The sequence below is a fragment of the Sander lucioperca genome, chromosome 15 (assembly GCF_008315115.2).
Source record: "Sander lucioperca isolate FBNREF2018 chromosome 15, SLUC_FBN_1.2, whole genome shotgun sequence".
NCBI classification, from domain to species: Eukaryota; Metazoa; Chordata; class Actinopteri; order Perciformes; family Percidae; genus Sander; species Sander lucioperca.
This window is the reverse complement of record NC_050187.1, coordinates 26,869,741-26,881,809: the sequence shown is the minus strand read 5'-3', so window position 1 is coordinate 26,881,809 and position 12,069 is coordinate 26,869,741. Positions and strand designations below refer to the sequence as shown.

Sequence of the window (12,069 nt, the reverse complement as noted above, 5' to 3'; positions counted from 1 at the left end):
GGTATCAAATCTAACAGAGCACTACAGTTAAAGCAAGTGCTTAACCACACAGATACAACTGATCCAGTTTATATCAGATCTGTATTTACACAGGGAAAGTGACACATTAGACAGATATCTGAACAAACATAGCTGTAGAACAGTTGTGCCAACCACTCCCCCTAGTGGTTAAAGGTAGGCTAGTTGTTGCCCTCCTGGAGCTGTACTTCTCTATTAACTTCTCAACAATTACTGTATTTATAGTTATTTTTGTCTCTTTTGTTGTTAAAGATATCGAACATTAGATTTGACAGATTTTTAACTACCCTCTTGTGTTTTGTGTTGGATGTTTCACTTTACACCAAGTTTTATGATACATGACATGCAGTTTTCTTCCTGAAATATTTTAGGACATGAAGAAACTAGTCTGCACCAGTATTTTAGCTACACTGAGATATAAGGTGAAATTTTGGTTTCAAATTCTAAATGGTAAAAAGCTTGACTCAAGTGAGTTTATAACTCAGACATATCTAATAGCATTGTTTTTAAAATTCTCACATCCCTATGAGTCCAAAAACAAAAACCCCAATGCTGTCCCAATATAGTTGTGAAAGACTTGAAAGACCTTGTGACTTTGTGAGAGCTCAGATCATTTTCAACAAACCCTTCACACAAACACTGCCAGAACAGGAGTGAGAAATCTAAGAATAGAAGGAGAATTTTGTGATATTCAATAACAGACTTGTGCAGCTAAACCAATACAATGTGTTGTTAGCTGTTGTGTTTTCCTGTCAAACTAAATTGCCCGCAACAATTCAGGAAAAGGTCTGCTAAGTCACTCTGCCACAGAAGACAGAAGTGGGCTGTCTTTCAAGAAACGTAAAAAGGTCAAAATCCATATGGAGCAGCATGGCAAAAACGTTTTACTTTTCCCTGTGGCTCCATATGTTTTTTTTTACTCCATATGCGTTCTATTGTGCCATGGCATCAAAATGAATTAAAGCGGTGGGTAAGAGTGCAGCAAAGACTTGCCGATTGTGGCTTAAACATAGGAAATGGAGGAAGCTGAGTGTTTTTTCCTGTGGACATGGGAGAACTGTTAAGTGAGGAGACAGCTTCCTCCCTGTTCCCGCTGTTAATTAGTTTGTGTCAGCCTATCTCTCCTTTCAAGGTTTCCTCTTTCACTGTCATGGTTTGTGTTTTTTTCTCCTCCTTTTCAATCATTTTTACTGTGAAGAGCTTCAGACATTTTCTCTGTTCTCTCTCATTTTTCTATTTAATGACTTCTCTGTTGGCCAACTTGCCTTCCCAAGACGACTTTGACAGACAAATCTGTTGAGTAGCAGCAGGGACAGACCCAGTGGTCTTTAACTGAGGCATCTGTGCCAGCATGGCAGACACTGAGGTGAAAATGAGTCTGCCATACAAATACACATGATGTAAGCAGAGCTTTTTGAAACGGCGGTGCACAAAGTGAACAGTGTATATATTTAATAATAAAAGTAGACACAGAAAGTAAGGAAGATGACTATTCTAAACATTTGTGTAACTTATTTGCAACTAGTTTCTTTTAAGCAGGAATGTATTTTATATGCAGGGAAATGCCTGAAATATAATCTGTACATGGGAAGAAGGTAATTTTCAGAGTGTAGCTTTAGAGAATTGTACGCAACGTCATATTGTACCCTTTTGGGAAAGACATTTTATAATACCCTTGAGAGTCTCACATTTTTAAAATGTCAAGTTAAAAAGGGCTCGATGGTGTTTTAAGCCCCCAACGTCTCTTTCCAGGCAGCAATGCGACCGTTGACTTCAAGGCACCTAACCCTAAACTTAACCCTAACCATAACCATAACCATAACCTTTACCATAACCATAACCATTACCATAACCATAACCATAACCATTGCCTAATCCTAGTGCCTTCCAGGCAGCACCGATAAACTTAAAAAGGTTAGTTTTTCTTTTGAAGGAGGTATAATTCTGACATTTTGCAATATATTTTTAAACTCTAGCTTTTTTCTAAGGCCCATAAGATTTCTTCTGGGAATTAATTATATTATTTAAGCTGACATTTAGTTCAGATTCCAGCCTCGTTGATTGGTGCCGTCCAGTTCACTTTCTCTCTTTCTGCTTTCTGCTTCCTATTTATTTATTTTTTAAGTTTTTGGATATAACAATTTTTAAGATGTCAGATTATATGTACAGTGTAATTGTCACTACATAGTAATGTGTGTGGGGCAAAGTTGGCTTCAAGTTGGTCTAGATCTGAGTTTTTTGGTGTGGCAATCAATTCCTTCAGTCTTTTTCTTTACTGTGTAATGTGTGTTAGCAAAATGTTACTGCTTAAGTTTCAGCCACTTGAATTTGCCTCCACCTTTTTCCCCCTAATGCGCTGAACTGCTGACCCCAGTTTGTGACAGACTGTGCTGCATCTCTCCCAGGACTTTCATGGCACAGAGATGGCATAACGCCAGTTGGTCCCTCATAACCTCCATGTGCTGTCACCAGTGTGTCTCTCTCACACACACACACACACACACACACACACACACACACCTGCAAACTCATACAGAACAACGGCATAAAACATACGATATACTATATCAAGTAGGCTATGATTGTTTTAGTTTGTTTTGTTTCTTTTTTCTGTTGGAAGCCTGAATTTCAGGTAGTATAATCTGGAAACTAATCGTTGCATAAATAAACTTTATCAGTATTTGTATATTAATATCACAGTGACCTTTATACTTCATATCCAGTCCACTAAACTCATATTTAGTAATACACCCATAATGATGGTAACAAATGCCTATATGGGTATTTGAGATTAAGTAAATACTCGCTGATGAGGGAAAATATGGTGTTTTCTCAAAATATTTTGGGAACCATCCAAGCCATATCATGGCAATCCATCCAATAGTTGCGAAGACATGTCGCTAAAAAACAAAAATGACAACCTGCCCGTGGCACTGGAAGAAAAGTCAGGGGCTCACCAAAGTCGGTAGGATTCATTTTCTGGGACCCTGAACATTTGTACAATAATGTGCACCTGCCAACAGAAGCCACCGCTCTCTGCAATAACCATAACGCCATCCTGTTAGCATGGCTAAAAATACTGAAAAGGAAAAAAGAGATGCTGTCCTCAAGCAGCAACATTTTTTCGAGGCAACATCTTGACCATCAACATCATCAGGCAAAGAAAGAAAAGAAAGCTGTACATGCATATACAGACATAAATCACAGCTTAGAGCACACAATGCAACATGTGGTAATGGGTTTTATAGCCTGCTCTTTCTTCACATGGAAATGTTGCCTCATTAAACTTCAGGGAGCTTACAATATTTAGCGTAAAAACTCCCGCTCTTTTTCCTTTTTGTGCTCCTTTTGTCCTTTACCCAGCTGGGTTTATAATACTGAAAATACCATACTTTTAGTCTGTTCAAAAATAAAAGTTTATTTTATCTAATTTGGCAGATTCTCCTTTAAAATTCAGCCTACTTTAAACTGTGAGTAATTTCAATTAATAAAGGCACCTAATTGCAAACTTAAACACTTAGCTGACACTCGTACACAGTCATTGTATTGTGTCAAGTGCTGCAAATTTCCATTCCAACCTTCTGAATTTACTACATATTTTTTTCTCTCTGGGTGAAGGTACGGATAAGTACAATCAGGGCACTTCATGGCATATTTCTGAGAAGCAGGGTTCCTTTATTATTCCCCCTCTATCGTATTTGCTATTAATCTGCATGCATTATTCCTTAAATCCTCACGATGGCACTCCCCGCTGACTGTACCACAACAGTACACACACCAGGCCACACACAGTACAGTGCACACATTAACCTTGTGTAATCCCTTTAATTTTTGATGAGTCAAAGCCAGCGCTCACTCCTCGGGGAAAATGTCTGACAGGATGGAACAGCCCGGCCAAAGAGGTACTGTAAAGAGCAGGTGGAAAAGTTTCCCCAAAGTTTGTGAACTTGACAAAAGTCCACCAGCATCCTCCGTGTGGGTGGGGGGTTTGTTTGATGTGATGAGACGGAGTTGTCCCCCACCCCCTCAGCTTCATCTTGTCAATCCATCGCTAAGTAAGGTGAGGAGAAGAGGGAGTGGATTGAGTTTCTGCCGACTGGAAGATGATCCTCGAGTATTTCAGGAGCAGCAGAGTCAGCCTCTGTCAGAGTCACCTCCAGGGCCAGGAGTGACAATGTTTGTGTGATGTCTTAGAGTATGCCTGTTCAGAGAGACAGTAAGCTGCAAGCTTGGACCACCTAGCCTTAGATTACACTGTCTGTGTGTGCTTGTATGTCTGTCACCAGTACTTTATATAGTTTCAGGGTACAGTAATGGAAACTGTCAAATTATCCTAAATAAGGTATAAACATTAAGCTGTAAATGTGCTTTGAATGAATACCTGTTTCTTAATTTGTTGCATTTCACAAAATGTTTCATATTTATTGCTGTATGTATAGCTGCTAGCTAAAAAGGTACTATGTAACAGATATTTGTATAATTGTAAGCATAATTTAAGCTATTGTGAAAGAGCAGTGACAGCAATTAAAACCTGATGTTGATGCTCTCTGGACTAGTTACATTCCTTTAAGTTCATAAAGGTGTCAAACTAGAGCTGCAAGACAGTATTAACCAAACAACCTTAGAGCAACACATTTCTCTGTGAGTTGGCCACTATGCCATTGCTTATGTCTGCCTTTGGGAAAACATCTGATGGTTATTTTCTTCACCTACTGTATTTTGCATCCAGGTGCATTTTGTCACAGTTTTCTGCAGTCGCAAAAATAATGTTTAAATTCAACATCAGGTTCCCAGCAACATCACAACAAACATGGCTCTACGCTTTTCTTATTTGCTGGACATGTTTGTACAGATTGTAGCTCATTTATCAGAGTACAGTATATAGTACAGCAGTAGCCAGTACTGACCATTTACTGTACCATGAATTTGTGGATAATAATAAAGTAATAAAGTAATATAATATATAAATAGGCTCTTTATTTTTTATGTTTGATAGGCTTGAAAATGAACGCCATTTTCAGACGCAGTTTGACACACATTCCCTCCCTTTAGTTTATCAGTGTTTTAAGCCCCCAATGTCTCCTTCCAGGCAGCGCTGCCTGGAAGGCACTAGGATTAGGCAATGGTTAGGGTTAGGTTTAGGTGCCTTGAAGTCAACGGTCGCAGTGCTGCCTGGAAGGAGACGTTGGGGGCTTAAAACACCATCGAGCCTCACTTTAGCTCCAGCAACAGAGATCCACTTATTCGTCGTCATGAATAAATCCCACCCACTGCTACTCTCTTCTAGTCTGCATCACTGCTTTTTGCAAAATACCAATACACACACACACACATATATACACACACACGCACACACACACACACACACACACACACACACACACACACACACACATGTTCACACACAAACACACTGTACAAATACACACTGGGCTACAGGTTGCATTCTTTACCCTACACAGAAACTGACCAATGTCCCATTTGTTGCACTGTAGAAAGGGCTTTTGTTGATAAAACTGTACAGAATGCCCTGAGAATGTTGCAAAAACGGTGTTTACTTAAAAATGAGCCCTTTTACATAACCTTAACCTATACTAAATGCTATTTTATATTTGACTTTCTTTTCCTTTAAAATTAAGATTTTATCATTGGGTGCCTTTTTAAAGTGCACCTCTGCAGACAACACAGTATATACAAAATAATCTATAACATGAGTTTTCACTTGTATCACTTCTGTGATATATACACACATTTGAGGAAAGAACACAATCCCTTTCTCTCTTCTCCTCAAGAAGACATTTGTCACTTTCCATTTTTACAGCCCGCCCCCTCACAGTGGTAAAACAGAGTTCATGTCGCCTTGCATTTCCCTGAGGCAAACTGACGGCTACACCCAGAGACCCAGACATACATACACAGCAAGACAAGGTGACTGTTCCGTTTATGCCACTTTGTTTATGCTGTACTCTCTCCTAGTGAAGCTTTTTTTTTTTTCACGTGTGCACATTATTGCTTTCACTGTTATCCCCCTTTTTATTCTCCTTTTCAGTATCCCTCTTGTCATTTTCACTTACTGCTTAATTTATCTTTTTTATGCCATGTATTTCTTTTCATATTCTTTTCGTATCACCCCAACCCACTTTGTCAGCCTCATTCTTACCTCATCGTCATCTTTCCCTCTCCCAGCATATAGATTTCAATCTCTCCAGCATACACCTCACTCTCACTGTGAGCAAAAAGCCTGTGAATTTTCCCACAGGGTGAGGCAACATGAGTTTGCTTCTACAACGTAGTAAATGGACTCACATCTGAGGCATTGATTTTCTCTCAGCATTATGGGAAGGCGATGTCAGTAAAGTGAAATCTAAGAGCGCTTCGGTCGATACACATTCTCATCACAACACCGGATGTTCCTCCGTAGTCGGATTGGTTTTATTGCCCCGGCACGGGCAGTAATTGTCATCAGGTGACTTTATTAATTGAGCACTATCATGCAACAAAAGACAGATGAAAGGGGTTATTTGATTTTCATTGGGAATTTGCAATATAGTTTGGAATATACAGTACGGGAAATTCTAGTTGATATTTTAGCTGTAGCAGTTGTAATAGCACTTTAATAGCAGTGGCAGTCTATATAAATGACAGTATAAATGACAGTAATTGTGGTAGTAGCAGTAATAATACATATTGCCTTATTATGGATCAGCTTTTAATAGTCAGTTTCTTCTAAGTTACTATTAGGTTACAATGACTACAGTGGAATATTACTTTTTATCAAAGAACTAGTCCCTGTGAAAACAGTTACAGCGAGTTCAGTGGATTACCCAGAGCAGTGATTGCCAAACGTTTTTTGTCATTTCCCACTTTGAACGCAAGCAAAAGTGGTCACATTGAAGTTTTACACACAAAAGACACAAAGCTCTTCTGCTATACTGACAGGGAAATTGAGAGCAAGTCAAGTCTCTTCATATATAGATGTCTGATTGACTGATGTGTTTGCTGTTTTGCTTTCTGAATGTGTGTGTGTGTGTGTGTGTGTGTGTGTGTGTGTGTGTGTGTGTGTGTGTGTGTGTGTGTGTGTGTGTGTGTGTGTGTGTGTGTGTGTGTGTGTGTGTGTCTGTGTGTCTGTGTTTATGCATGTATTTCAGTTGCCCAGGTCTTCCCAGCCATCGTATGAGGCGCCTGAAAATACAGAGGAATGTAGCAAGGTACTGCAAAGAGAGAAGCCTCTCTCTCACACACACACACACACACACACACACACACACACACACACACACTTCTATGAACTTCTTAGAGACAGCAGTTTTTCTCCACCCACCACAGCAGCTGGCCTCAGCTCAACCCCATCTCACAAAACCAAGAATAAGCCCCAGAAAAAGACGACAACTCATACTTAATGGGCAGATAAGACTTTCGGACGAGCTCCTTGGGCACACAGATCTGCCCATTTCTCTGCAGACGTGATCCGGCTTGAGATTAATTGACTGCAGACTAAGCAGAAAAGAAAATACAGACAACATCTGACTTTAGTAGATAGCTGGAAATGAGGGGAGGTATCTTGTCTGTGTTTTTCTTGGTGATTGGGGTGACCTTGCTCGGTGGCCTTTCCTGCCTGGGTGAACATGAATCTATGGATGACAGTTTTGGCACAGAGAAGGTGAAAAGGTTCAGGCCCACACACTTTATCTTTATCATGGTGGATGACCAGGGTTACGGAGACATTGGCTACCATGGCTCAGACATCCACACTCCTGTGTTGGATCAGCTGGCGGCAGAGGGGGTCAAACTCGAAAATTATTACGTCCAGCCTATCTGCTCACCCTCTCGCAGTCAACTCATGACAGGGCGGTGAGTAATTTCTTTATCATTACATAATTGTGAAAATTCAGTTACTGCATCTGTTCTCATATAATATAATTATGCATAGGCTTTATTGGCTTTTTGTCTTTTGCTAACATCTCTAATGGTGAATTCAGTGATGGGGCAGCTTTCAGTACAAAAAAGGACATAAAATAAAAGTACCACAAGTACTGCCAAGATCAAGTACTAAATTATTTATCTTATCTAATCACTAGAACAAAATATACCCATATTCTGAGTTATAGATGGATATAAAAGAAACAGAGATAACCCATTATCCCATTATATTGGAATAAAATCCTGTCTGAGACTTAAAAATACGATGTGTTTGATCATGATACTGGCTACAAAAATGATCCGTGTTTTATTGATTTTTCAGTGTGTATATTGCTGGAGAGGTATGTCACAGACAGCTGTCTCACATCATAGCAATTTTAAAACTGAAATGCTACAATTCATCTAATCTGTACGATCCTCAATAAAACACACTGTAAATATATATATATATATATCTAAGTCTGTTCTGTTGTTTGATACTGAATTTGTATTATTCCCGTGGATAACTGGCCACATATTTTCAGTGCAGATTAAAGAGTTTTCTGGTAGAAATGTTGCAGGTTGAAAGTAGGTGCAATAAAAAAGTAAATAAACAGCTCCTCATCACAAAACAATTCTATAAAATCACTGAACATCTCGATGTGTAACGGTGTGAGAGTATCCAAGGTTGCAATATTTCTTATTCCATCAGTGAAATTTCCCATTATTTTGTTACATCTTATCAATACGCTATCTTGCCAGCTACCAAATTCACACTGGACTCCAGCATTCGATCATCCGATCACGTCAACCGCTCTGCCTGCCCCCGGGCATCCCTACACTACCAGAGCGTCTGGTTGAAGCTGGTTACGCCACACACATGGTGGGAAAATGGCACCTGGGCTTCTGCAGGCCAAGCTGCCTACCCACAGGACGTGGCTTTCAGAGTTTCCTAGGCACACTGACTGGCAGTGGGGACCACTTCTCCTATCGGAGCTGTGACGGGGCTGAAGCTTGTGGATTTGACCTGCATGATGGAGACAGGCCTGCCTGGGAGATGGCCGGCAACTACTCCACTCTGCTGTACATAGAGAGGTGAGCATCCAGGTATAAATTAAATGAAACAGATTCACACATACAGAGACAAAAAGCCCTTAAAACCCCTCCTATTTCCTCTCTGTTCAACCAGAGTGAAGCAGATCCTGAGGAGCCACGACCCCCATAAACCACTCTTCCTCTATCTGTCCCTTCAGGCTGCCCATACACCCTTGCAGGTACCAGACCATTTTTTGCACCGCTATGATTCCCAGGGGAATCGTGTCAGGCGCCACTACGCAGCCATGCTGAGCTGCCTGGATGATGGGGTTGGACAAGTTGTCCAGGAACTGAGGACTAGTGGGCTCTATCAAAACACCGTACTGATCTACTCATCTGATAACGGTGGGCAGCCGCTCTCTGGGGGAAGCAACTGGCCGCTGAGAGGTGGCAAAGGGACCTACTGGGAAGGGGGCATCCGGGCTGTGGCCTTTGTCCATAGTCCCCTCCTGAAGAAGAAGGGTGTAGTCAGCAGAGCACTGATCCATGTTTCTGACTGGTATCCCACATTATTGGGGCTGGCCGGGGCCCCACAGTCCCACCGTGGCCTTGATGGTCACGATGTGTGGGGGACCATCAGTGAGGGCCTACCCTGTCCTCGTACTGAAATCCTTTTCAACATTGACCCAGTCTCCAGGAAGCCTGGGGAGCCATATGACAAGGCGTTGGTACTCAACGGCTTTGGGATCTGGGACACAGCCGTAAGGGCAGCAATAAGGGCTGGGGACTGGAAGCTACTGACAGGAAATGTGGGTGACGGGGACTGGATACCCCCACAGGCTCTTCCCGGTGGTCCAGAACGGTGGCAGAAACTTGAGAAGCGGCGCAGTGAGCTGGGGAAGTCAGTGTGGCTGTTTAATCTCACCTCTGACCCCTACGAGAGGTCAGACCTGGCAGAAGCTCGTCCAGAGGTAGTGAAGCATCTGCTGACAAGGCTGGCAGAGTACAACCAGACAGCTGTGATGACCAGGAATCCACCAGATGATCCTATGGCTGACCCTGAGCTCCATGGAGGGGTGTGGAGTCCCTGGCTGGGCCTGGAGGGACAGGAGGGGGATACTGGAGGGGAGGATGGCAGGAAAGAAAGGATGAAGATTAAGCACTGCAAAGTATGCAAATTAAAAGCCCTGTTTAAGAAGGTGGGCTCACGTCTGCAGAGGAACACCCTGTTTTTCTAAATGTCTCATCTAGCAAAATTGATTACACTAAAGGGTTCAGTATGCTTCAAATGAATTAGGTTGTACATGTGTTGTCTAAGCACACCTGAAGGCAAAACTGTTAATACCTGTTCCTAATGGCTACGCTCAAAGTCGGGGCAAAAATCCTGCCTTTTCACCTCCAGACAACTGGTCATTCACTGTGTAAGTTGGCGAGGACTTCATTTGAAGCATACTGACACCTTTACCAGGGGGAAGTTAAAGGGAAAAGGAGATGGAGACAAACAAAAATACAGACAAGCAGGCAGGCCAGATAGACAAGATAAAGCCACAATCAAATACTGAAGGTCGGCAGATAAACAGGCAGCCTGATGGAAAAGCAGAAAGGGCTGCGCGGCTGGCTAAGCAAGCTGACTCACACTGTCCTGCAGCCAAACTGCAGCAGGGTGACTTTGGGCCGTCATTGGACTGCGTAGGGAGCAATCTGTGTGTCACTGTGCATGTATGCCTGTATTTGTGAATAGTTTGACTGCAGATAGAGCGCGTGCATGTGGAAGTGAGGCCTGAAGAGATGGAAAGAGGATATAAGGGTGACCTCTCAATGTCTCATCTCCTAATCATCCGAGAGAACCCTTCAAGGATGACACAAAGACACCCACGGGGGTGGTTTTTGTCAAATGTCACCTCGATCTTTTGTTAAGGGGTTATACAAATTCACTTCTTTTCATACTATAGCACACTCTTCTGCCTTTGAAAGCCCTTTGACCACCACACAATGTCCAGTGCCAACCGTAATGAAACCAACTAATAGCTAATGCTGTCAGTCTTTTCTGGATTGTTAAATGTTAAATAACTCATGTACTGTGTTATGGAATGCTGGAAATCTAATTCAAATGATCTAAATAAAAAATGAATGCAAAAAGATCAATCTTAGCATCTCATGACTTCACACAATGTCTGCAGAAAGTCATGGACCAAACCTGTTGCTGTTTTGTGGCACTAAAAGGCAGCTTAATTTGTATACGTAATGTGGTACTGGTTATAGGGAAAATAAAGAAAGAGTGTCAAATTGGTACACGTCTACATAAAAAGTTCAAATGAATAGCTGGTGTAACTTTGAGAGTATTTCAGTTAGTAGTCAGGTTTCATATCACGTACATGGTGGGTGCTTGTTATGGTACCCCTGTGAAAAATGTACTTTTCATTCCAAAAATGTGCCTCTGTATCTGCATGCATGTATTGTGGGATGTCAGAAGATCAAGCCTATCATCAGACAAGAATGTCAATATGGACAATTCTGCAAAATGCTGGATTAAGTTCAATGATAACGTTAATTAAATTTTCACTTTCTGCAATATCTGCACATGGCAACTGCATTATGGTTAAGGTTAGGGGAAAATGTTATAAGAGTGCAATGATAAATCAGTGGGGTACACTTTTAAGGTTAGGGAAACTTTATGATAATGTTGGTTTTTTTTAAACATGAATTGCAGGTCTGTGACAGGATGCAAACTCAGAGAAGTCAGATGTGCTTTACGCCCCCCCCCCCCCCCCCTCCACTTCACAACATACAAGGCACACTACTTCCTGTGTTGGCACTGAACATTGGCAATGGACCTACCTCGTGAGGTGCAGAATCATCTAATATGGATGTAATTCCTACTATAAGGATACTGGGCTGAGGAAGCCATAGTTTAGGCCGTCTGATTAGGTACAGTATGATGTGTCTGCCTGCCCTGCTGGTGAAGTTGCTGCTGTGCTACTGATCTGTATCTTAATAGGAATGAATCATAGGTGATGCTGCTTAGTCTAATACAACATGTACCACAGTAAACAGCTTCAACATTAATAGGTACTGAGTGCAGCAGCACATTCCTTGACCCCAGCCTTTAGCTGTGTA

At 41.6% G+C, this 12,069-nt stretch overlaps 1 protein-coding gene across 3 annotated transcripts; it reads left to right on the top strand.

Annotated features, from left to right (window-relative positions):
• Positions 1-2,430: 2,430 nt before the first annotated feature.
• On the top strand, positions 2,431-10,334 carry si:dkey-174i8.1 (arylsulfatase I). 3 transcript variants are annotated; one of them, XM_035992685.1, is made up of 5 exons: positions 5,784-5,946; positions 7,167-7,226; positions 7,730-7,869; positions 8,680-9,012; positions 9,107-10,334. In XM_035992685.1, exons 3-5 carry the CDS (start codon positions 7,859-7,861, stop codon positions 10,188-10,190), a joined length of 1,428 nt encoding a protein of 475 aa, XP_035848578.1. In that variant the 5' UTR covers positions 5,784-5,946; positions 7,167-7,226; positions 7,730-7,858; the 3' UTR covers positions 10,191-10,334. The 3 variants fall into 3 exon arrangements, with proteins under 3 accessions (XP_035848579.1, XP_035848578.1, XP_031171761.1); XM_035992686.1 differs by lacking the exons at positions 5,784-5,946; positions 7,167-7,226 and adding an exon at positions 2,431-2,489 and having other exon boundaries at positions 7,621-7,869; XM_031315901.2 differs by lacking the exons at positions 5,784-5,946; positions 7,167-7,226 and having other exon boundaries at positions 7,267-7,869.
• The last annotated feature ends 1,735 nt before the right edge of the window (positions 10,335-12,069 follow it).

Coding starts and splice junctions, on each gene's coding strand:
- si:dkey-174i8.1 (XM_035992686.1), top strand. CDS start 2,431: ATGGCACAGAGATGGCATAACGCCAGTTGGTCCCTCATAACCTCCATG. Junction 7,870..8,679: donor AGTCAACTCATGACAGGGCG/GTGAGTAATTTC, acceptor CTATCTTGCCAG/CTACCAAATTCACACTGGAC. Junction 9,013..9,106: donor ACTCTGCTGTACATAGAGAG/GTGAGCATCCAG, acceptor CTGTTCAACCAG/AGTGAAGCAGATCCTGAGGA.